Consider the following 27,517-nt stretch of genomic DNA (forward strand, 5'->3'; position numbering starts at 1 on the left):
ACCCACTGACATAAAGTGGCCCAATGTGATTCAATCCCTTCCTTCTACTGTTAATATAAGCATAGAAGTCTTTTCTGCTTTGCATTGCATCCTTTGCCAGAGAGATTTCTTATAATCTGCCTTAGCTGCCCTAACCTCTTCATGACTTGATTATAGACTAATTTATATAGATCATGGGCTTCTGTATCACCTTACATTGACATTTACATTGACAAATGCAAAGTACTGCATATGGGAAGAAATAACCCCAGAGGAATGTACCAACTATGTGGTACTACACTTAAGGTGGTAGAAAGTGAAAAAGATCTGGGAGTAATTGTGCAGTCAGATATGAAGTTTTCTGAGCAATGCAGAGAGGCTGCTAGAGCAGGTCATGGGGTATTGTCAATGATATACAGGAATTTTGCTAGTAGGGAAAAGGAGGTGATTATTCCTTTGCATAAGGCAATGGTCAGGCCAAGCCTTGAGTACTGTGTACAGAGGAAGGATGTATAGTTGCTTGAGCATATACAGAGAAAGGCAACAAGATTGGTGATGGGAACAGAGTCCTCTTACCAAGGAAGACTAAGTTCTGCAAACTTCAGTGGCTGGAGACTAGGCACCTGCGAGATGATCTGACTGAGGTGTATAAGGCCTTGAATGGGTTGTACACGCTGAATTCTATTGGGATTCTTCCGCTTGCTCAAATCGTGAACCTGAGGGGACATAAATTCAAATTGAGGAAAGACAGTTGTAGAATAGATGTGCGGAAATTTGCCATTAGCCACCAGGTGGTTAATTGCTGGAACGAACTGCCATCTGTCGTTATGGAAGTTGATAGTTTAAATAAATTTAAAGAGGAACTGGACAAACGTTTAGAGGGAATGGATGTGTGAAATCGTTTTTTTTTTTTTTTGGTTGATGCTACATAAGCTCATATGCTTGCTTTCTTGCATCACATGCCTCCATTACTACTACTACCTGATAATTTATATGAATCCCATGAACTTTTCTTCTCTACCATGTGTCTCAATAATTCCGATATCTATTTAGGTCAAAGCTTTGAACAGTATTTCTTTGTTGGTACGAAAAGCCTAGTACCTTCTATGATTACTTCCCTGAATGCTTCCCATTTAAAATTTGTTGTTCGTAACATATCAGTTGGTCCCACTGCACAGAATTTAAAAACCGTCTGAGTCCACTGTAGTCACCCTTATGAAAGCCGACCGGGCTAGACGGGTGGGTAAAGTGCCTGCCTGGCAACCCAAAGGTAGCAGGTTCGAATCCCGCCTCGGGATTGGATCAGAGTAAAATGCAAAAACTTTGGGAGGTGCATTATGGCCACAGAAGCCGATGCGCCAACAACTAACAAAATAAAAAATAAAAAAAACCTTATGAAAGCAGTAAACTTCCCTTTGCCCTTGACAGTAATGTCTTTAATTAAATTCCACATTACTACACTGTAATCACTGCCATCCAGTGGATCTTTTACCTGCACATTCTTAATGCATGAAGAATCACTGCTGATAACCAGATCAAGAATACTGCTTCCTTTTGTTGCTTTCTAACATGCCACTGTAGAAAACAGTCATCCAAGAAATCTACAAAAGTCCTGCTAGTGTGTGAGTGACTAAACCACAAATTTCAGTCAACATCTGTAAAGTTAAAATCTCCCATTATAAGATATTCTGATTTACTGGTCCACTCTATTTCTCTGTATAGCTTTTTGGTATACTCAGCAACAGTCATTAGGCCTATAACACATTCCTTTCTCAATTTTCTTTTCCAGTGCTTATTTCACACCAAGCTGACTCAACATTGCACTGGTTGTCCATGTCGACTGGATGCACTGCCTTAGATTTAATACACCCCTCCATAACTCCTCTTCCATTCCTCCCATCATGTCTGTCTTTCATGTATAATTGCATTCCCCATATTTAAATTCAGCATCGCTTACATCTGAGTGACACCATGTCTCTACTATCCCTACAATGTCTGCATTTAATGACTTAATCAGTATGTCAAATTCATCAAATTTATTTATAATGCTCCTAACATTAGTGTGCATGCAAGTATACACACATATGTTCTTACTCTACCCTAACACATCCCACATATTTACTTGTTCCATGATGATCCTCAGCAGGGCCTGAAATCCATGACACTTTGATTTCCAGGCTGCTGCAAGAATCACCTTCGCTTCTGCCTGCAGCTCTAGTTATTCTATTAGTCTGTGTATCCTCACCCCCCCCCAAGCTAGCAGTTTTCAAACCCACTTATATTAGCATTAGTAGAGGCATATGATGCAAAAAAGTGAGATTATGCAGCATCAGCTAAAAAAAAAAAAAAAAAGCTAATGCTCTTAGCTAACCTAACACATCCCATGTATTTACTTGTTCCATGATGATCCCCAGCAGGGCTTGAAATCCCTGACACTTTGCTTTCCAAGGTGTTGCAAGAATCACTTTCACCTCTGCCTACAGCTCTAGTTATTCATTACTCTGTGTATCTTCCCAAAGCTAGCAGTTTTACGACCCACTTATCACTGCCTCGATAGCATCAGCAAATATCCTTGCACTCCTTCTATATCTGGTGAGTATGGGCTTGGCACACCCAGGGTCCTGAGCTGGATATCATCATTCTTCTCTTTCTTGGCCTACTTCTGACTCACTCTCTCTCTCTCTCTCTCTCTCTCTCTCTCTTTCTGAGTAGCTCAGGAATTTTTTTTTCAGCTGGTGCAACAAAAGCCTCAGGCTTCCTTGTACTATATAGCTAATAATAATAATAATAATGTCCTATACTTGTTAAGTCTTCAGATCTCCCACTCTTAATATCATTAGTGTGAATGTGTACAACAATATCACCTTATGCACCCTTAAAAGACGATATCTGCTCTATGTTATCTACTTTTGCACTGGCAGACATACCCTAGTCCTATTCCACTTATCCTTCTTGCACAACATATTTTCTGTTTCCCTGACAACAGAGTCACCAAAATTAACTACCTCCTGTGGGACCAGAATATTCTGCCTTGGAAATTGCTACTGTGTTGCCTGATGCACAAGTGTGAACTCTGGTGTTAAGTTGGCTAACTCAGAGCCTGAAGGGCTCCACATTTTAATTCCTTCGAGGGCATCTACCCTACTCTTCAAACTCTCATAAATACCCATTAGAATTATAAGTACAGTCAGTCCTCGTATAACACATGTTTACACTACACGAATTCGATCATACACGATTTATAAATAGGGGAATGATATCTTATATAACATGAACCGAATTCGCTTATGCACGATTTGCCTTTGTGTTTACAAGAAATGGCAGTTGAATGCAGAATCACCCCAACTGAACGCAACACGATAGGAATGAAGGGAAGATTCTGAAAATGTATTAATGTTTTTTATATCAGTGAAGGGGAAACACATTTCACCATAATAATGTAAAAACCAACATAATTCAGCTATCGGTATAATCGCAAATGCAATTAGATTGAGTTTACTACCAGTTTATAACAGATTCCACTAGCAGAAACGCAACTGGAAATTGTTTTTATTGTTTTATGGTAGTAACCCCTAGAAATGTGCTTTAGTAAAATGTGAGGTGTTAATAGTGTATCTCTGCCTTTATGGTGTTGTTTATTCAGTTGCTACACGCATGCAGCTTTGTTTATGTGTATCAAGCATGCCTCCTCGTTTTGTAATTGTGCTTTATTCCCTAAAAATGAGTAAAATACTTAAAAGGTTTGAAAAGGAAGCATCCTGGTAAAGGCACTGCAGATTCAGAGATAAAAAAGAAAAGCAATATCGATAAAGAGGCGGACCGGCTCAAAAATTCTTACCTGGGAAAATTTATAGTGGCCTCATACTATGGTTTATGGCCAAAAATCACACCGGCCTCCGGCCCACCGGGGTTTCCCCGGTAAGGCTTATGGCCAATCCTTCTCTGTCGATAGAGAAAAAATATGAAATTGTGAAACACTTTGAGCGAAATGAAAAACCATGTGATATTGCACGTGCTAGACCTAAATGAGGCAAGGCCGAGAATTACAAAGAATGAAGAGAAAATAAAAACAACTTTCATAGCAGGAACAACTCAAAGTGTAATTAAAATCCATTAGATTAAGACACAAAGAATTGGAAGAGATGGAACGGCTGTCATCTGTTTGGATAGAAAATCAAACAAAAAACAATTTTGCTTACGATAGAAGCAAAAGCAAAAAAATATTACGCAATATTTTATTACGTAATAGTCGTAATAAAATACGTAAGTATTTTATTACGATTATTTATTGTGTTTGGTAATGTTTTGGTTACAAATGTGTGTTCAATCTTGGATGGTCGGCACCTAACCCTATTTTTCTCATAGGGCCTGTTGTTTATATTGCACGATTTTGCATTGCATGAGGGTTTCTAGGAACACAACTATTGTGCTATACGAGGACTGACTGTATAGAACAATATGTTTTGTCCCCTTAAAAGATTCAGTAAATATTTTAAATTTATTTCTGATCACTGTTTTCAAGGAATATATTTACTTCTAATCCAGGCAATGGGTACAAGTTATAAATGAATGTTGGAAGACAATGAAAGACAAACTGAATGGTACTTACGGCGTACAAAGAGGTTGAACATAAGATTGATTAAGAATAATTCCCTCTCTTGCCAATTTTTCCAAATTTGGTGTTTTAATATCTGCATTATTCCAACTGACATCATTCCATCCTGAAAAATGATTATATATGTATGATTAATTAACACTTACATTTAAAGTAAAAAGGAAAAAAATTTAACTATGTGATTAATAGAATTCACAATTATCTGTCCTAAGACTGTTCTATAAAGTCATGAAAATATTCAGCAAATGACATCTAATCCAGACCTTCAGAAATATAATCGTACCACAAATATATACAGTAGACTTTCAGAATAACGGCACCTTCGGAAATTCATGATGCCGTTCTTTCGATTTTTCCATTTTCTAGAAAGTTTTATTTTTAATATATAATTTAATGATGCTAAATAAGAAATAGAGAGATTAATGCAATTTTATTAACTGCACATAAAAAACATAATCACATTAACAATCTAATGTTATATTCTGCTTATACCCCATTCTATTTTCTTTATTATATCAAGTTCAGTCTGCACAGCTAGCAACAGTGTACTTCACCATCCTCCCTACACTGAGTGGAAAAGGCACAGGTTTGAAACCCGTCGATGGTGTGAGGAATTTTATGGGCTTTTTTTTCACTCCACGACTGAGTTAGTCAGTCTTAGGCATAGACAGTAAGGTTCCCCCTGGAACATGGGTTTTTTTATCCAGCAAAGCAGGCAAATCGACCAGAGAACACACACAATTTACAGACACAATACAAATGGGTATATCAATTAACATTCCAGGTGACCCTAATGTAACAGTTGGAATTGTATTAAGTTTGTCACTAAGCTTTAATGTTGTTCTTCTTTTCTTCTCTGTATGAGGTTTATTAACTTTAGGAGACATAGTGAAGGGTTTTTAATTTAAGCAGTATAATCCATGATAGCAGTACAGAATTCACTTTCAAAATGGTAAACGTAAACAAATACAGTAAGCACATGACTTGCAGTTTTCTTTTTTCAGCACTGCAAGACATCTGCGCTGTATGTAAAGATCGAATGTTCTGTTATTTGGGGTGCCGTTATTTTGACAGTCTACTGTATACACACACAACTCGGCTTACCTAATACCTTGTGGGCCACCTTTTGCCTGTGTTGTAACGTATACATCTTGGCATGGATTCCACAAGATTTTGCAGAGTGTCCTGTTGTAATGCTAAGCACATTGTACAAACATGTGTTGTACAATGTGCCTAGTCTCCAGATGCTGCAATTTGCAGAACTAAAGACTTTCTTGGTAAGAGCATCCCTTTGCTCCCCTCACCAGTCTTGTTGTCTTCCCTATACTTGTTCTAGCAACTCTAGATCATTTCTAAAATTAGGGCTCCAGACCTGTATGCAGGACTAAATGTGTGACCTGACCATTGCCTTATACAAAGAAATAATCACCTCCTTATCCCTGCTAGTGAAATTCCTGGAAATCATTGACAATACCCACAACCTACTCTGGCACCCAGTCTGCACTGCTCAGAAAACTTCATATTGAACTGCACAATTACCCCAGGTCTTTTTCATTCTCCACTACCCTGAATGTAGTACCACACAGTTGGTACATTTCTTTGGGATTACTGTTACCCATATGCATTACTCTGCATTTGTCAATATTAAACTTCAGTTGCTGCTTCTCAGCCCATCTTCCTAACTTTTCTAGATCCTGTTGCAGTGATATTGTCATTATTGTCATTAACAACCCTGTCAATCTTTGTATCATCAGCAAACTTCAGCATTAAGCCTGATATATCTTCATCAATATCATAAATAAATATACAAAACAACAATGGGCCCAAACACTAAACCCTGGTGGACTCAACTAATAACATTAGTCCGTGAAGAGCAGGATTCATTGATTACCACTATCTGTCATCTCCCACTCAACCATCCTTTTATCCACTGTAGTAAATTTCCCTTCATGACATACTGCTGAAATTTGTATAGTCTTCCATGTGCAACAGTATCAAAAGCTTTCCTCAAATCCAAGCATATAACATAAAACTTATTTTTTGCATCCAGTTCCTTTATGACCACATCATAGTATCCAATCAAATTGGTCAGAGAAGACTTCCCCTTAACAAACCCATGCTGTCTTAATTATTACTGCAGCCTTGTCCAGACGAACCAGCAGTGCTTCTTTAACCAGAGACTCCATTATTTTCCCCAGAACAGAATTTAAACTAACCAGTTTGTAATTATTTGTGTCACTCTTTGAGCCCCCTTTGTGAATTGGGGATACATTTGACATCTCCAGTCCATGGGGGACCTCTCCTGAGTCCAACAATGCTCTGATAATTATGGCTAAGGGTCTGCTTACTTCCTTTGCCATCTCCTTTAATATAACTGGATAGATCCTATCCATCTCAGGTGCCTTTCTTATGTTTAACTTCAACAATTTCTGTTTCACTTTGTTATTACTCTCAGTTATTACAAAATCATTTAGCTCCCTGTTAGAATTTAATAAGCTTCTGTCTTCCACTTCCATACAGTATTTCTCATGAATGAATGTAGATACAAAATACTCATTCAGTTTGTCAGCTATCTGAGTAGGGTCATCAACAGTCGAACCATTGATATCAAGTGGACCAATCTGATTCATCCCCTCTGTTCTACAGTTTACGTAAATAAAGAAGTCTTTGCAACTTTTCCCAGAGAATTCTCATAATCTGCCTTCACCAGCCTAACCTCCTTTGTGATTTGATTACAGAGAAACCTATATCTACCACACGTTTCTATGTCTCCTGATAATTTATATGCATCCCATGCATTTTTCTTCTCTGCCACGAGTCTCATTAGTACATCTGACATTCATTTGGGCCTAAACCTTGAACAGTATTTCTTAGTTGGTATGAAAAGCCTAGTAACTTCCAAGGTTAATTGCTTGAAGGATTTCTATTTAGAATTTGCTGTTGGTAACATCAGTTGGCCCCACTGTACAGAATTTAAAAATGTCTGAGACCTCTGTAGTCACCTTTACAAAAGCAAAAACCCTTCCATTTATCCCCGATGGTAGTTACATCTTTAAACAAATCCAACATTAGTACATTGTGATCACTGCCACCTACTGGTTACTTTATTTTGGTTAGTTAGTTAGTTATTTTGGTTTTTAGGAGCATTAGCAACTAAGGCCATATTGCTCCGGGATATGCGGTGGTCATTCCCTGACCTTGCCACATCCTCCGTATTTAGTGGTGACGGGCTCGAACCCCGGTCTAATCAAGAAGCATGTGCTACGCACTGCTGCTCCTTCCCACCTGGCTACGGAGGTGCTGTGGTTACTTTATCTGCAAATTCTTAATGCATGAATAATCACTGTTGATAATCAGATCAAGATTATTACTCACTCTGGTTGCCTCTGCACAGAATTTAAAAACTACTACAAACTCTACTAGTTAACCCAGGGGCTCACATCTGGTGAGTATGGGCTTGGCACACATAGGGTCCTGAGCTGGATATCATCAGTCTTCTCTTTCTTGGTGATTCCCTTCCACTTTTGGCAAACTCTCTCTTACACAGGGTAACTCAAAATTTTTTTTGGCTGGTGCAGCATAAGCCTCAGGCTTCCTTGCACCATATTGGTTAATAATAATAACAATAATAATAATAATAAAGTACTGTACAGAATTTAAAAAATGTACGAGACAACTGTAGTCACCTTTATGAAAGCAAATCTCATGTCAGTACACTGTGATCACTGCAATCTAGTGGTTCCTTTTATTTTCAAATTCTTAATGTATGAATAATCACTGCTGATAATCAGATCAAGAGTATTACTCTCTCTGATTGCCTCTCAAACATGCTACTGTACAATACAATCATCAAGTAAATCCACACAAAAGTCTTGCTAGTCTGCAAGTGACCAAACCGCAAGTTCCAGTCAATATCTGGGAAGTTAAAATCCCCCATTATAAGTCATTCTGATTTACTGGCCACTCTATTTCTCTGTATAGTTGTTCATTGTATCCATCAGAGTCATTAGCCCTATAACACACTCCTAACCTCATTTTTGCTTTCCCAGTGCTTATTTCACACGAAACTGACTCAACAATGAACTGTCCACCATGGTCAACTGGATACACTTCCTTGGATTTTATGTGTTTCTTAACTAACAGTATAACACCTCCTCCCTTCTTATTCTGGCTGTCCATTCTGTACATATTGTAGTCCCCAAATTCCAACTCTTCATTCCTATGTCTGTGTGACACCATGTCTCTGATATTCCAACAATATCTATCTTTGATGTCTTGACCAGCATTTCAGATCCATCAAATTTATTTATCATGCTCTGGGCATTGGTGTACATGCAAGTATACATGCACCTGTTCTTACTCTTAGTTACCCTAACACAGCCCATGTATTTACTTGTTTCATGACTCCCAGTAGTTCTTGAAATCTCCAGCAACTTGCTTTCCAGGCTGCTGCTCATTCCAATAGAAGCAGTGGAAGAATTACTTTCCCTCTCCCTGTGGTTACTGTTAATCTATTAGTCTGTGAATCCTCCCCCGAGCTAGCAGTATCAGCAAATTATGAGAGAATCCTTGGATTCAAGGGAGGTCCCTGTAGATTGAATATGTACTAATGTATCCTCAATTTACAAAGAAGATCAAGGGGTAACATGAGTATTTACAGACCTGTTAGCTTAACATCTGTACCAGGGAAAATAATGGAATCACTGGTTAAAGAAATGTAGGACCATCTGGACAGGAATGCAAATCACAGTATGATTTGTCAAGGGGCAGTCTTGTGTAGTCAATTTGACTAATTACAATGATGCAGAGACCAAAGAACAGGGTGCAAAAAATTTTGACATCATATACTTGCCTTTCAGGAAAGCTTTTGATACTGTTGTATAACTCCAGTGGCTCACAACTGGTGAGTATGAGCTTGGTACACCCAGGCTCCTGAGCTGGATATCATCATTATTCTCTTTCTTGGTGATTCCCTTCTACTTCTGACTCTCTCTCTATCTCTCTGAGTAACTCAGGATTTTTTTTTTTTTTTTTTTTTTTTTGCTGGTGCAGCAAAAGCCTCAGGCTTCCTTTCACCATATAGCTAATAATAATAATAATAATAATAATAATAATAAACTCAACCTAAGCGAGGAGTCCCCTCCCAATCAGGAGGCACAAATGAAGGTAGAAAGATGGGTAGAGAAGACACTCCATGGCAGACAGTACAAAGATCTCCATCAAGATCACATAGATAAAATTGGTTCCAATGCATGGCTCACAAGCGGGATACTCTTCCCCAAGACTGAAGGATTCATGCTTGCCATCCAAGACCAGTTAATCAACATCAGAAACTAGAGCAAATACGCTGCCAAGGAGCCCGGAGTGTCCAATGACACATGTTGACGATGCCACCTGGCCTCAGAAACGATCCAACACATCAACACGGGATGCAAGGTAATCACCAAGACAGTACACTCGTAGACACGACCAGGTAGCCAGGATAATACATCAGAAGCTAGCAAGGAAATACCAGTTGATCGAAGAAAGTGTACCGTACTACAAGTATGAACACCAGGAAGTACTAGAGACCCTAACTCACAAGCTGTACTGGGACCGGGCCATAATAACAGATAGGACAATCCGACACAACAGTCCAGACATAACCCTTGTGGACAAGAAGGAAAAGGCTACTTATCTGATTGACATAGCGGTACCCAACACTGGCAACCTGCAGAAAACCCATGGGGAAAAAATCAGGAAGTACACGATGCTAAGACAGGAATCAAAGAGATGTGGCATATGCAACAAGTAACGGCCATCCTGATCATCGTGTCAACCACAGGTATAGTGCCAAAGACCCTACATAACAGCCTAGAAGCAATAGGTCTCCTAGCGAAGATCTACAAAGAAAGTCGCAATACTGAACACCTGTAGGATAGTCAGAGAGTTCCTCGACCAACAGTAACAAAAGACATAACAACAACCACCTTGTGTACTTGGTAGCAATACCCATCACGAGGTGGAATCCCCAATCAGGGAGAAATAATATAAGAGCAATAATAATAATAATAAAAGACTGCTGTATAAACTGCAGTGATGTGGCATTAAGGTCAAGTTACCACTATAGATAAATGGATGGTTAAGTGAAAGAAGACAGAGTGGTAATGTTATTAGTGAAGTTCACCAGGGTTCAGTGCTAGGCCATTGTTGTTTTCAATATTTATCAATGATGTTGGTGAAGGTATATCAGGTTTAATGTCTAAGTTTACAGATGATACAAAGGTGGGCAGGGTGGTTAAGTAAGCTACTGCAACAAGACCTAGGAAAATTGGGTTAATGGGCTGAAAAATGGCAGTTGAAGTTTAACATTGACAAATGTAAAGTACTGCGTATGGATAGCAATAACCTCAGAGTAACTTATAAACTGTGTGGTGCTACACTCAGGTTAGTGGAAAATGAAAAAGACCTAGGGGTAACTATGCAGTCGGACATGAAATTCTCTGAACAGTGTAGACATGCTGCCAGGACAGCTCATGGGGTTTTGTCAATGATATACTGAAACTTTGCTAGCAGGATTAAGGAGGTGTTTATTGCTTTGTATATGGCTATAGTTAGACTGCATCTTGAGTACTGTACACTGGTCTTGAGGCCTCACTTTAGGAAGGTGTAGATCTGCTGGAATGGATGCAGAGAACGGCAACCAAACCTGTGAAGGGAACAAAAGTTTTGCAAATTGCAATGTGTACTGAGACTAGGCACCTGCAGGAAGACCTGACTGAGGTGTTTAAAGCCTTGAATGGATTGGGTACGCTGAATGTTAATGGCATTCTTCCACTTGCTGAGACTATACACGAGGTGGCATAAATTCAAGTTGAGGAAGAATGGTTGCAGGATAGATGTGCAGAAGTTTGCCTTCATCCAGCAAATGGTTGAGTGTTGGAATAGACTTCCATCTGTTGTGGAAGTGGATGGGTTGAATAAATTCAAGGAAGAACTAGACAAATTCTTGGTGGGTATGGATGGATGGGTGGACTGTGTAGGTTTTTTTTTTTTTTTTGGCTGATGCTATATAAACTTGCTTTCTTGCGAGTAGACTGGGGTTCAAGCTCCTGAATGCTAAATACAGTCAATCTGACAACCTGCACTAGAACAGTGTCGCAGAATATGGTCCATTTCTTTCAACATGAATCATTAAGGAGACTTCCCTCCTACCATGGATTGATAATGGCTGCAGTTTACCTTTTACTACTTCTACTATTTTAAACTACTATATTACTACTTTTTTTATTACTTCTACTATTTAAACTGTATAAAATGATACTGAATAACTTTTATAGGAAAGTAATTTTTCTTTTTATTTCATTTTACAATTAGGCTTACATAAAGCATTAACTATATAATATTGGTGTAGATACACCATAGTTTATTCATAAGTTTAACTACATACGTAGTGAAACAGCGTCGTTTAGATTTTATCTCATACTGTGGCTACCTTCACAATGAGATATCAGGTATTGCACTACTTCAAATAAATAATGCTTCTCTAGCAGAGGAGACTACTGTTATTTATTCTCGGTGGGCACCACCAACCAGATGCATTTCAGAGCTTGTTGGCTCACTCATCAGTGGGGTTGGTGCCTCCGTAGCCAGGTGGGCAGGAGTGGCAGTGCATAGCACATGCTTCTTGATTAGACCGGGGTTTGAGCCCGTGACCACCAAATACGGAGGATGCGGAAAGGTCAGGGAATGACCTCTGCATATCCGCGGAGCAATACGGCTTTAGTTGCTAATGCTCCTAAAAAACAAATAACAACAACAACATCAGTGGGTGGGCAGGTACCCTGATAATGCAGTCATGCCATCACAGTTGCAAAGTTAATTCCACTCAATGAGAAATGTCAAATGGTGAAGATATTGATAATACGTTGAAGACTAAATGCACAAGGCAAAATAATATTATTATTATTATCATTAGCTATAAGGTGCAAGAAAGCCTGAGGCTTTTGCTGCACCAGCCAAAAAAAAAAAAAAAAAGATTCCTGAGTTACCCAGAGAGAGAGAGAGAAAGAGAGAGAGAAGTTGAAGGGAATCACCAAAGAAAGAGAAGAATGATGATATCCAGCTCAGGACCCTAGGTGTGCCAAGCCCATACTCACCAGATGTGAGCCCCTAGGCATAATATGTAATGGATAAAGCATTATAAAAATTAACCATTTTTATATTTTACTAAATTTATTGAAACTCTGATTAAATACCAGTTTGTAAAAAAATGAAAGAAACAGAAATACATGCAATAAAAAATTACTTTCAGATTAAAAAAAATAATTAAACATTAATTATTATAAACTAAAAATATTATGTAGGTATTAAGTTTCAGTCTGTCTGACTGCTAATAGAATTTAAAAATTAACCCTCTAGCTGGAGCATGAGTCCTCCATGATACCAGAGAAAAGCTTTGAATAAAGGCAATAAATGATTTTAAATCGGGCATTTCTTTACAGTATGGTGGATACATGAAAAAATAATATATAATTTTTTAAATTATTATTTTAATATATTTACATTTTTATAAATTAATATTTAAAATGGTCACAAGTTTTAAGATATATTCATAGGCGTATAAATATGCACAGAGATATCCTGCGGAATATTCTTTAAGCATATAATTATATCAAAAATATAGTTTTAAACTTAGCTTAAAAATTAAAATAGGTTTTAAAATAAAAGTTTAAATCTAAAACTTTAAGAATAAAAGCTGAAATAAAAGTCTTATAATAAGTTTTTCAATATACACTTTCTTTTAAAAATTATTTTTAAAACAATTAGAGAATTCGAAGCGAGATTTCTTTCTACCACTTTCCGCCTTCTGAAAGAATTTCAGAAATCAAGTGCATAATACATGTGAATCAAATCGCCATAAAAGTCGACAATAAATCTGCAACTGAATGCTGTTGAAATAATAAAGGTTTACTATTTTATTTTCTAGTTTTGTGTACAATAACAACCGTCACATACAGAAATGAAGTGCTAATGCGTTGGAAATTTTTTCGTTTCAGGACAATCGTGACTGCTGTATTTGAAAGACCAAGCTGTGCTAGCTGAACACTAGCGCTAAAAAAATGGCAAAAAGAGTTATAAAAATTAAAGTAAGAATTCCACTTCCACGATCAGTACAGCAGCATGTAAAGTCCGCTAACAATAATAAAATACGAATCGACCAAATATCAATAAAAAAACTTATAATTCCATTGACATCGACCTAGGCCCTAGTCGGATGAAAATAAGAAGTGGGGATTTTGACAGTTTATGGCGCTAAACGGCAACTCCGAATTGGGCGGACTGCCAAGGGATGGCGAATATATTTGAATTATGGAACAATTTTAGCATTACCATTAGCAGAGACAAATGATTCAAAAAAGCAAGCTTATACAGCATCAGCTAAAAAAAAAAAAAAAAAAAAAAAAAAAACCTTCGCAATTCACCCGTCCATTCGTTCCATATGTTTGTTATCAACTTCCACAACGAAGATAGAAGTTTGTTCCAGCAATCAACTACCCGCTGACTAAAAGCAAATTTCCGCACATTTATTCGACAACTGTCTTTCTTCAATTTCAGTTTATGACTCCCTCAGGTATGTAATCTAAGCAAAAATAAGAATCCCATCAAAGCTGAGCCTGCTTAATCCATTCAAGATCGCCTCGCAGGTGCCTAGTCTTCAGCTGCTGCAATTTGCCGAACTCAAGCCTTTCTTCATAAAAGCACCCCTTTGTTCCCATCACCAATCTTGTTGCCCTTCTCTGTAATCGTTCTAGCAACTCTATATCCTTCCTAAAATGAGGCTTCCACACCTGTACGCAGTACCCAACGTGTGTCTTGTATAAAGCAATGGTCAAGGAATGGTTATTCCTGTATATCATAGAATCACCTCCTCATTCCTGTATATCATCAAAATTCCTGTATATCATAGACAAGACTCCATGATCTACTCTGGCAGCATGAGTGCACTGCTCAGAAAACTTCATATCTGACTGCACAATTACCCTAGAGGTTTCTTTCATTCTCTCCTACCCTGAGTGTAGCACGACCCAGTTGGTACATTTCTCTGGGGTTACTGCTACCCATATGCAATATTTTGCATTTGTCGATGTTAAACTTTAGTTGCCACTTCTCAGCCCATCTGCCCAACTTTTTCCAGACCTGTTGCAGCAGCATGCTGTCATTACTGTTATTAATGGCAACCTTTGTATCATCTGCAAACTTTGACATTACGCTTGATATATCTTCATCAATATCATTGATAATTAAACAAAACCTCAATGGGCCCAACTCCCAACCCTGAGGAACACCACTAATAACAGTGGTTCACGAAGGTAGTATCCATTGATTACCACTCTGTTCCTTCTCCCACTCAACCATCCTTTTATCCATTGTATCAACTTGTTCTTAATGCCATACTGCACCAATTTGTACACTAGTCTTTCCTGTGCAACAGTATCAAAAGCTTTTCCTGAAATCCAAGTATATAATATTAAAATTATTTTTTTCATCCAGTTACTTCGTGACCACGTCATAGTAACCAATCAAATAGGTCAGACGAGACTTCCGCTTAATAAACCCATGCTGTGTCTGAATTATTATTGCTGTCTTGTCTAGATGCTCCTGCAATGTTTCTTTTACTAATGATTCCACTATTTTCCCTGGAACATAAGTCAAACTAACAGGTCTGTAATTACTAGTGTCACCCTTTGAGCCCCCTTTGTGAATTGGAAATTCACAAAGGTGGACAAAGATGCTCTCATAATTATGGCTAAGGGCTTGCTTACTTCCTTTTCCACCTCCTTTAATATAACTGGATAGTCCCATCCACCCCAGTTTCCTTTCTTATGTTTAACTTCAACAATTTCTCCTCCACGTTTCTCTCAGTTGTTAACAAATCATTTAACTCCCTGTTAGAATTTGATAAAGGTCTGGCCCTCTCCTCCTTGAATAACTCCTCATGTGTGAATGTAGATGCAAAATAATCATTTAGTTTGGCAGCTATCTGAGAATGATCATATACAGCCAAACCATTGATATCAAATGGACCAATCTGATTCATCCTCTTCGTTTTAGAGTTTATAGAAGTAAAGATGACTTTGCTGTTTTTCTTTGCATCCTTTGCCAAAGATTTCTCATAATCTGCCTTCGCTTGCCTAACCTCCTTTGCGACTTGATTATATACTAGTTTATATGTACCATAGGCAGCTGTGTTGTGTGATAATTCATATGCATCCCATGCATGCTTCTTCTCTGCCACGAATCTCATTAGTTCGTCTGATTACTATTTGAGGCTAAACGTAGTACAGTATTTCTTTGTTGGAACAAAAAGCTTACTTACTTCCAAGATTATTTCCGTGAATGCTTCCCATTTAGAATTTGCTGTTGGTAACATCATCATTTAAAAAAAAAATCTACGAAACCACTGTTCTCACCTGTACGAAAGCCAAAAGGTTCCCCTTACCCCTGATGGTAGTTACATCTTTAAGTAAATCCCACATCAGTAGATTGTGATTACTGCCACTTACTGTATAAATTCTTAATGTCTGAATAATCACTGCTGATAATCAGATCAAGAGTGTTACTCCTTCTGGTTGCATCTCTAACATGCTGGTGTAGAAAACAATCATCCAATAAATCCACAAAAGCCTTGCTAGTGTGCGAGTGACCAATCCACAAGTTCCAGTCAATATCTGGGAAGTTAAATTCCCCAGTTACGAGACACTCTGATTTACTGACCCACTCTGTTCCTCTATATAACTGTTCATTGTACTTATCAGAGTTATTTGACCTATAACAAACTCCTACCCTGAATTTTGCTTTCCTAGTGCTTATGTCATAATAAACTGACTCTACATTGCGCTATCCATCTATGTCAACTAGATGCACTTGCTTTGATTTTATGTGTTTCTTTACTAACAGAACCCCTTACCCTTCCTATTCTGTCTATCCTTTCTGCACATATTGTACTTTCCAAATTCCAATTCTGCATCCCTAATATGTGTCACTATGTCTCTGATATCCCAACAATATCTGCCTTTGATGTCTTGACCAGCACTTCAAATTCATCAAATTTTTTTGCTATACGCCTAGCATTGGTGTACCTGCAAGTATACAAGTACTTGTTCTTACTCTTAGTTACACTAACACAGCCCATGTATTTACTTGTTTCATGACTCCAGCAGCTCCTGAAATCCCCAGCAACCTGCTTTCCATTCTGCTGCTCATTCGAATAGAAAGGGTGCGGGAATCATTTCCACCTCTGTCTGCGGCTTTTGTTAATCTATCAGTCTGTGAACCTAGCAGTTTTCCGACCCGCCTAACATCACCTCGATAGCATCAGCAAATATTCTGACACTTTTCTATTTAAGTGTACCCTATCCCTGTAGAAGCAATCTTTAAGTGTACCCCATCCCTGTAGAAGCAATTTTAAGTGTACCGCAACCCTGTAGAAGCAATCTCTTTGCTTTAAAAGCAAAATCACAGAAGCCATGAACGCATACGTACCATCAAGAAAATATTGCAAGAGGAGAATGTCGAAATGAATGACTGTGGAGCTGGCCAGTCAAACAGAGAAGAAAAAGACAGCATGGAACAGTTGGATAGCAATGAAAACTACTGAAGTCTACAATAGGTACAAGCTGATCTGTAACTGTACCACACCTGATTCTGAGGTGTTCTATGCTCGATTACCTTACTATAACCCCAGGGGCTCACATCTGGTGAGTATTGGGCTTGGCAAACCCAGGGTCCTGAGCTGGATATCATCATTCTTCTCTTTCTTGTTTCCTTGGTGATTCCTTTCTACTTCTCTCTCTCTCTCTCTCTCTCTCTCTCTCTCTCTCTCTCTCTCTCTCTCTCTCTCTCTCTCTCTGTCTCTCTCTCAGGGTCAATGCGGAATTTTTTTTTTTTTTTTTTTTTTTGTGGCTGGTGCAGCATAAGCCTCAGGCTTTCTTGCACCATATGGCTAATAATAATAATAATAATAATAATAATAATAATAATAATAATAATAATATTGTTCTCTTACCATGTCACTATCTTTATTTGGTGCATGTGGAACAACGTACACCCTGCTGTCTGCGCGGTAGTACAATGGTATCATCACCTTTCACCCTACACTGGGTGGAAAAGGCCCGGGTCAATGACGCAAGGAACTTTAGTGGCCTTTTTTTACTCCGTGGCTGAGTTAGTCGGTCTCAAGCGTAGATACCAAGTGGTTTTTCCCCCAGAAACTGGGTTTTTTTAATCCAGCAAAACAGGCAAATCGACCAGAGAACAAACGCAGTTTACAGACATAATACATATATGGGTATATGTAAGAGATTACGGGTGGCCCTAAAATAATAATTTTAATTTTTGAATTTGTGTAAATCCCGCTATGTTATACTTTTTGCCGAATGGCGATGGTGTCTTATAAGATAACAATGCGCTGAGCCATCAAGCACTTGTGCAGGATTGGTTTGAGGAACACAGTTGCGACTTCCAACATATCGATTGGCCTCCGAACTTCTCCCGATATCAATACCATAGAGCACTTGTGAGACACTATGGAAAGGCATATCAGGCGTCTGGATACACCAATCACCTCCATATCTGCATTGCTAACCGCAATACACACAGCAATACCTCCCGAACGCTTCCCACATGTTGTTGAATCAGTGCCACATCGGATAGCTGCTGTACTGAGGGCAAAAGGAGGATCAATGAAATATTAGGTAAGCGGTCATAATTCAGTGATCACTCAGTGTATAATGGAGATACAGCATACTCTATGGAGATGTTGATGAGGAAAGTACGAGTTAGAGAGAAAGTGTCTTCGATTTTGGATCATCTGATGGGAGATGCCATCTCTGAGCAAGATGATGATGAACAGATGTTGATGAAAAAGGTGAATCTTGCTTACTCTGGGATACATGATGAGGATCCCTTTAGTCTGATTGAAATGTGTGATGCAGTACAGCGCATAAGGAACAATAAATGCCAAAGGAGGGACCTCATTGAAGGAAAGCTCATTAAACAGGCTCATTGACTGATACCTATCAGGGATCCTTCTTGAAGTCTTTAATAGTTCCCTGCATGACGGAGTCTTTCCATCACCATGGAAGGATGCCTTATTAAAGCTGATACTGAAAGGACCATCTATACCAAAGAATAATACACGATCTTATCGACTTGTTGCTCTCTCCCTGGATTAGGAACGGTGCTTGAAAGAATGCTGACGAGACGGGTTACTGATTATGCTGAAAAAAACTTACACTGGTCTGGCAGACAATATGGGTGTAAACCGAGACAATATGGGTTTACACCCATATTGCCAAACCTATTGTACACACCGTACAGGGACTGTTAAGTCGTCGGTTGTTTCCACTGTATGAGAAGCGACCAAGGGATGCCCAAAAGGATCGATTTTTGGAATGCTAATGTAGAACACAGGTTCGAGTATACAGAGATGATGGCGTATGCTGATGACCTTGAGCTGCTTATTCACAGATGCAACTAGAAACCAGGTCACAGCAGGTTTTGCTTGAACTTATTAACTGGTGTAGGTTACATAAACTAACTGTATCAGGAACAAAAACAAGGACAATGGTCTTCAAGGGTAATTTTTCGAGTAGAAGACGGCACCAGCGGTCCCCCATATCCGCTAATGCAGAACTATTATTATATTATTATTACATTAGAGTTACCCGTAATCTAATACATTAACTCATATCTGAGTCTGTAAATTGCGTGTGTTCTTTGGTCGAGTTGCCAGTTTTGCTGGCAACTCGACCAAAGAACACACGCAATTTTGCTGTGGAGTCACTCAACTCATTTAAAAGCACCGCAATTTGCGGTGCTTTTAAATGAGTTGAGTGACTCCACAGAGTTCGGTCCCAGCATTAAAAGGACTGAGAAGGGAAAATGAATTGTAATTCCCAGCATTTACTGCGTTATAATATCCTTGACGCCGTAATAACACGGCTATCGTTTATAAATCAGAGCATCGTGCAGTGTTGCAATCTTGCCTTTGGTTGCCCGGATATTGAAAGCACGTTTCCCACGAGCAAAAGAGAGAGAAGGCGAGGTGGCAACAACGCGCGCTTTTAAAACGCCACCTAATTAACTAACAGATCCGCATGTGGTGAAATTTTGCGGGACTTTTCGAAAAGTTACTCGAAGAATTTAATGTGCTTAGATGAAACGAAAAGAGGATTGGCGGATGAAACGAAAAACCCGTTTCTGGCAGAAAAAATCTTGCCATCTATGCCTGAGACCGAATAACACAGCCACGGAGTGACAAAAGCCCATTAAAGTTCCTTGCGTCATCAACAAGATTCGAACTCGGGCCTTTTCCACCCGGTGTAGAGAGGACGGTGACGATACCTCTGTGCTATCCTGCACATTTCAGCTAATGCAGAACTGTGTAGACCCCAGATTTGAAGGTTGTGACTGAAAAATTGCATATTGCTCTGCATTTGGTGTTTTGTGCGTTTACTTACTTCCTCCGCCGTGTCATTCCGTGTTCTTTTCTGAATATAGAGGTGGACAGATCCCAGGAAGAAAAAGGGAAGAATCTGGGACGCTCTGGTAAAAGTCTGGCAGGAGCGTTGGAGTGTTTCTAATAAAGGGTGGATTATAGAAAATTTTTTCCCAGATATAAGAAATGCAGCATCGATAAAGTTAAAACGGTTTGCACCAAACCTGCAAGCTCTGTTCTTATTGACTGGTCATGGTTTGATTAATGCAAAGTTGCACAGGAATCACTGAAAGATCTAGTTGTCATTGCGGCGAAAGAGAATCATGGAAACATATTATGTACAACTGTGAGGAGTACAGCGATCTAGGAACTGAATTGGTATCTCCAGTGAATAATCTCAATCCTATGGCAGAGGGCCGCGAAGCGGTTCTTGTTGATAAAAACAAGAACTCCTTGGCTTTGCAAGCCTTTGCAATGGTAATATTTCTTAGGCGGAAAGCTCTTCTGCATCTGGAAGCCTTGGATTGGCAATGCGGTATAGTGTAGTGTCGAATTACCTAAAGTTCTGTGGAATCGTTCTGAAAGGCTTTGCTTTGGTGGAGGCATGAGTCTGCTATATCCACTGCCACTCCTTGTGCTGACATTTCTATTCTCGGCAGCTCCTTGTACTATTGGTTTTCCAACATACTCTGAACAGATGTAGCTCTTTACGATGAAGTTTGGACTTTGTATGAAATTTAATTATATGTATATTTTTTATGCAATTTCATTATTCTCGGTTTTTTTCAATTACCTTTTTTGGACATGGTAGTTTTTCCCTCCCTGTACTTGGGCAAACAGGAAAGGGGGTATATCAGAGTTCTGCTAAATCATGTGTAACTGGCAGCGGGGTTACCACAGGTTGACTGGGACCGCTTTAATTAATAAATAAATGTAACAGTACAACAGTCTGCGTGATTAGCACAGTGGTATCGTCACCGTCCTCCCCACACCGGGTGGAAAAGGCCCGGGCTCAAATCCCCTCGATGACGCGAGGAACTGTTATGAGCTTCATTCACTCCGTGACAGAGTTAGTCGGTCTCGTGGTAGACAGCAAAGTTTTACCCCAGAAACTGGGAATTTTCTTCCAGCAAAACAGCAAAATTGACCCGAGAACACACACACACAATACACATGGGTATATGTAATAACTTACCTGGCGAACCTAATGTAATAGTTCGGTTTTTGTAACAATACCACAAATAAAGTTAGGGAGGCCAAGCCTGCGTATGAGAAAGCATTGGCTAAAGAGAGCAAAGAATGGGGACAGGGAATTTTTCAGGTATGTGAATACAACGAAGAAGCTAATCAGATCAAATCCTTGTACACGGGTGTGGGAAATTCTTAGATAACCTAGCTGACATTGCCGATCAATTGAATACGTACTTTGCATAGGTCTTTACTGATGAAAGATTCTTCATGCTGAGAAGAGGCTGTGCGAGTGAGGTTGAGCCATATGAAATTAGTGATTTCCTAATTATAGACGATTGTTTATTATAAAAACTTTTGAGCATAAAAGCAAGTAAAGCTCCTGGAGTTGGGGCATATACCCGATAGTTTTGAGGAAGACCGCAAGTGAGTGTAGTGAACCATTGAAGTTAGTTGAGGGCACCTTTGGACTCGTGGAAAATTCCTTGGATTGAAAAAGTGAAAGGTATCGCCAATACATAAAGGCGGTTCTAAGAGTTGGTTGGTTGTTGTTAGGTTTTAGGAGCAATGGTGAATGTGTCATCAACAAATCTTTTCCACTTTTGGAAAAGATTTGTTGATGACACATTCACCTTTTGGAAAAGATTTGTTGATGACACATTCACCTTTTGGAAAAGATTTGTTGATGACGCATTCACCATTATACAAAAGGGGAGGGAGGATCAGATACTTGATGTACTTAATAGCTTCTCCCCCTTTAATAAATTTACTTCGGAGGTGGAAGCAGAGGGAACCCTACCATTCCTTGACGTGTTGGTTATTAGGGATGGTTGTAGGCTCAAGACCAAGGAGTTTAGAAAGCCCATGTGCCGAGGTCAATATACTCATTATACCTCGGAACATTTCTGGGAGAAGCAACATCAAATCTCCCCGGAGGATGCTGTCATCACGGATCATGCACAGGGGTTCTGGGACCGTAAATGGCTTGAGAGTTTACGTATTGGGGCAGCTAGCAATTCCATTAATAGACACACATTAATAGACACGCTTACATACCCTCTTTGAAACCGTTGTTCTTGGGCGAGATGAACGGTTTCAGCTAGCGCGCTCCCGAGCCATTTACGGTTCCGGTGCATAAATGGGAAATTCCGGCCTTACTTCCGAGGAACCATGTGACGAGTGCCGTGGATCTGCTATTTAAGGATGTGCCGCACAGCAGAAATATGCTGTTGAGAAAGAAGATCGCTATCTCCGAAAGCTACAGTTGTTACGGTATTTTATTAACTGTTTTTATCGCTTTTATCATCATATTTTATATATTTTATATATTTTTTGTATTTTATTGTAAATTAAATCACATCAGTTTTAGACTACTATATATTTTATTTTATTTCATTTAATTTCATTTTATACGCTCGTATTTTATTTTATTTTATTGTAAATAAAGTGTTTTAGTTGCAGGATTGGAATTTGTTTATTTGAATACCGGCTGGTGTAAAGTTTAATTGTTCAATATAGATCAGGGGTGGCGAACCTATAGCGCGAGTGCCCAAAGTGGCACGCATAAATTTTTTTTGGGCACGCGTAATTCAGAGCATCCCAAAAAAATTTAAAACTTCGAAACAACATCACTCCAGGAATCCACCTTGAGTCATGGCCTATGCACATCCATCTCTCTGCCAGGCATGTAGTGACGTCACACAATTCAGTAAATAGCTCTATTCATGCAGTGATTTGTTTGAGGTCGGAGTGGTGGAAACGTACTGACGAAATTGCGACAAAATTGTGTGATTAAATGTCTTGAATATCACCTTCCGAGGGGCACGAGAAATATTCCAAGGAGAACGCGAGGGTAGTTTTTTTAAAAGATTTAGCCAATTTGGCAAGCACCCTTAAAAAGGTTCGTCAACCTTGGTCTAGATGATACCATACAAGCTCTAATGGGTTTAAGTCAGGCGATTGGGGTGGCCACACCATGATTTTCAATATCCCTCCTGTTGTTTAGTTGCTAGAAAGTCCCTGCTCAGCTTAGAGCTGTGTTTCGTGTCATTGCCTTGTTATTATATAAAATTTATTCCACAAAGTTGAAGTTGAGATATTGCATTATGTTCAAGAATATTTTTATAGCCTTCTTTTTTTTAAATTCGTCAATCCTGGCGATTTCACCCACTCCAGAAAAACAGAAGTAACCCCAGATCATGCTGGAGCCAGGGCCGTGCTTAACCGTAGGAACTAAACAATGTGGCACCACTTTTTTCTTCAGTTGATCGTCTCACATAAACTCTATACTTGGATCCAAAAATTTCAAATTTTGATTCATCCGACCAAAGTACGTTTTTCCACTCTTCAATTGTCCAATCTTAATGGCTCTTAGCCAAGCCAACCGATTTTAATAATGGTTTTCGGACTACTACACTACCTACTTGTTTAAGATGATGTTTTACAGTGGATGCAGACACGGAAGTTTCTATGTAGAAATTCTATGGAGGTTTCTATGGATGTAGAAACGGAGGTATGGGGGAGTTGCAGATAAAACTCTGCACAAAAGCTCCACATAAGCGTGCAAAGTCCCAGTGCATTCAGACTTGCTCGTTATTCTCATCTGTTCGTATGGCACTTTCATTTTACCGTTCACTTCCTTCCCATATTTTTTAATGATCAACTGGTGTGCAAAATTTAAGGACCAGTCAGGTTTTAACCCGTAGCTTCTCATAGGAGTGGCCTGGATATGGAAAATGCATACGAAAGGAACCTCGTGATGTACAGAAATGATGAAAGAAACAATACCGACACAACAACGGAAACATAACGGTACAGAGGGACTTTATTCAAAAATGGCAACATAGCATTGGCTGCCATGATACAGATGCATCACTGCCAAAGATGGAACAAAGGGAAGAGGTGGTCCTCAGTAGGAGATATGGACACCCCTATATGTCGATGTAGGCTTTGCACCGCCTGTCCATACTTGAGAACAATGTTTTGATAAGTTCTTGCAGTAACATCGTCCATTCCTCTGTCAGTGCCATCTTCAGCTGGTGAACATTTTCTGGTGGGTTTGGACGTGCAGCTAGGCGTCTCCCCAGAGCGTCCCATATCTGTTCGATGGGATTTAGATCGATGGAACGGGCAGGTCAATCCATACGAACAAACTTCTCACTTTCCAAAAGCATATCAACAGCTGCAGTGCGATGGGGTGTGGTGTTATCATCCATAAACACGAACTCTGGGACCAATGGCACCTCGGAACAGACGCACACGGGAAAGGATTATCTCAATGCAGTAGCGTGCACCGGTTACACCACTGCCTTCCAGTATCTGGAGTTCTGTACGTCCATCCAAGATAACGCCTCCCCAGACGAGAACACTCGATCGCCATATCGATCCCTTTAAGTGATGTTTGCGGGGTGATACCGTGTGCCAACCTCTCGCCAGATTAGCTGACGTCCAGAATCGCTGCTGAGACTGAATCTACTCTCATCAGTAAATAGTACCTTAAGTAAAGATTTTGTGGTTGTAACCTTTAGAAACAGTGTTGGTCCTTAAGTTTTGCACACTAGTGTAATATGAATGGTAAAATTACTTATGTTTTATTATTACATCACAGTTTCATATTATTTTAACTACTGATCGCCTAGAGTAGCATAATAGTTATAATCACTATCTTCCCACACTGGATGGAAACGGCTTCATTTCAAATCCCATTAATGATGGGAGGAATTTTTCACACTGTGGTTGAGTTAGTCAGGCTCAGGCCAGGGGTGACTGGTTTTTTCTCCTAGATTTTCTAGTTTTTAAATAATGAGACTATTTTTGGCAGGGCTTATTTGGTACGTTTATACTACCAGTTTCATGACGATGTGCATCAATCCATTAGAGTTAAATGAGAAAGTGCATGCAGTACTGGAGGGAAAAGACCTTTACTATTGGCATGGATTCTAAACAAATTATCAATCACGGGAAAGTTATACTTCCGATGTGAAAGAAAGCAGAGGGAGAAGGATTTAATTGCATATAGACTGGTGGTGGTGAATATGCTAGGATAGTTGGTTACTTGCTCATACACGTTAGAGCATCAAATATAGATTTAACTGTCGGTAGTCAATCTAAGTTGCATAAGATAAAAAGATGGCGAACATGTAGAATTGGACTGTTAGTGATCCCCGATATATACATTATACCCTATACAAGATCTTTCAAATACATAATTGGTTTTCAGTTCGTTCTGCGGACTGGAGGTTTGTGGTAATACTGTAGTACAGGAGGGGTTAGCAGTTAGAGCAGCTCAGTTATGGAGCAGCAGCAGCCTGGCAGTTGATAAAGCAGAATGATTGCAACACTTGCTTTTCAGGACTTCGTGTGTGTCCATGAAAAGACGGTGTAAATTTCGTTGTAGATTTCCATGTTGGAGTATGCGCGGATAGTACAGTGGTTATAATCACTGTTCTTTCACCCACCGGATGGAAAAAGCCAGGCTTTGAATCCCGTCAAGAACGCGAGGAACTTTTATGGACTTTTTTCATTCCATGGCTGGGTTAGTCAGTCCCAGGCGTGGACAGTAAGGTTTCCTTCCCCGGAAAATAGAGTTTTTTTTTCCTTCAGCAAAACAGACAAAACGACCAGAGAACACACACAATTTGGACATAGAACACACACAATTTGGACATAAAACACACACACACACATAGATGAGATATTTCTTTGTGGCCGGTTTTATTCTGTACATGTTGTACTCCCCATATTCAAATGCTGCATCCCATTTAGTCTCCTGTGTCTGGGAAAAAAAATAAATCTCCACTTTCCCATATATGTAGCTAATTAAATCAATATTATAGATAATTTTGCAAATACTGAAATCTGTTATTCCTTCCTAAGAAGCCTCGCGGGTAACGTACTTGGTAGAATCGCCGTCCTCCGCACACTGGGTGGAAAAGACTTCAGTTCGATTCCGTCAATGACTCAAGGAAGTTTAATGGGCCTTTTTAATAACGTGGCCGAGTTAGTCGGTCTCAGGCGAGGGTATCATTGACTTTTCTCCTGGAAACTTGAGTTTTTTCGATTAGCAAAAGAAAATCGACAACGAAACATACGCAATTAACAGACTTAATATAATAGGGCGCAATATAACCTAAGTTGTAATATTCCTGAGAAAACCAAACAACAACAACAAAAAAAAAAAAAAAAAACATTCATAACGAACTTAAAAGAGTACCATCAAATTAAGAAAATAATTACTCATTGTGATCATCCAGTAGTAAAAGTGCCACTGAGATATGTGAAGATTTTTATGGAAAATGCGAAAGGTTAAATTTATTTATAGTTCTGTGAGATCGAAAAAGGTTCAGGTGACGAGATTAGGAGAGGTACAAAAGAATTTTCTAACTTAAAAGTTCACTTGAAGAAACTATACTGTAATTAACCTCTTCAGAAATCATGAAAACAAAATTTTGCAGTATCTCAAATAATTCTTATTGCATTCAATTTAGGATTTCTTTGATTCTGCCCATTAATTTACTTACCCAAATCATCAGCGACTATCAGAACAATATGAGGTTTAATGGAAGAACAAATTAAAGCCATATCACCAAATATAACTAGTACAAAACACAGTCTGATTAACATACTGTCGAATTGCATGCTGTTCCTGCAAGAGAAGGAAGAATGATTCCTTCCTAGAGGGTCTATCAGGAGTATTTATGACAAATCCCCTATTTTAGATTGCAAAAAAACAGATCCCTAAACAATAAAGTTTGACCCATATATAGTAGTTGAGTAACGCCCACCCCAGCAGTTCGAATTAATTTCCTGGAAGTAACCCGGAAACAAACGTGAAAATAATAGATTTTTATTCCGACCATATCATCATTAGTTGTGACGATAGTTCGACTTATATGAATATTACTATTAACTCTCTCTGCTTATCAGAATGCAAACACGACGAACACAAATAATAACACATTTTTACTTTAAAAACATAATAATTCTTTATTGGAGAGTTGTTATAATAAATTTCGTGTATAGAAACTGTTTCACTTTCTATTTATTATCTATCTCTCTTCCACATTCGTGGCTAGTACAGTGATTATATTTCATGTTCTTTCGCACCTCTCGGTAGAGAACTGCATTCGAATTCGGTCGATACAGAAGGAACGTTTATAGACATTTTTCACACAATGGCCAAGGCAACGAATTCTGAGAAATTCGAGTGCTTCATCTCAGGACACCGCCAAACGTATCACAGACCGCATACATAA

General features: G+C 39.0%; 1 protein-coding gene across 1 annotated transcript in view; it reads right to left on the reverse strand.

Moving 5' to 3' along the window:
- LOC150089684 (arylsulfatase B-like) overlaps positions 1–27,517 on the reverse strand; it is a 101,894-nt gene that overhangs the window by 73,085 nt on the left and 1,292 nt on the right. The window contains exon 2 of the mRNA XM_090390075.1: positions 4,589–4,700. Within this exon, the coding sequence (XP_090246201.1) occupies positions 4,589–4,700 (112 nt within the window). The remainder of the gene's footprint in view (positions 1–4,588; positions 4,701–27,517) is intronic.

This window comes from Mastigoproctus giganteus, chromosome 2 (assembly GCF_048544385.1).
Source record: "Mastigoproctus giganteus isolate SK-2022 chromosome 2, ASM4854438v1, whole genome shotgun sequence".
NCBI classification, from domain to species: Eukaryota; Metazoa; Arthropoda; class Arachnida; order Uropygi; family Thelyphonidae; genus Mastigoproctus; species Mastigoproctus giganteus.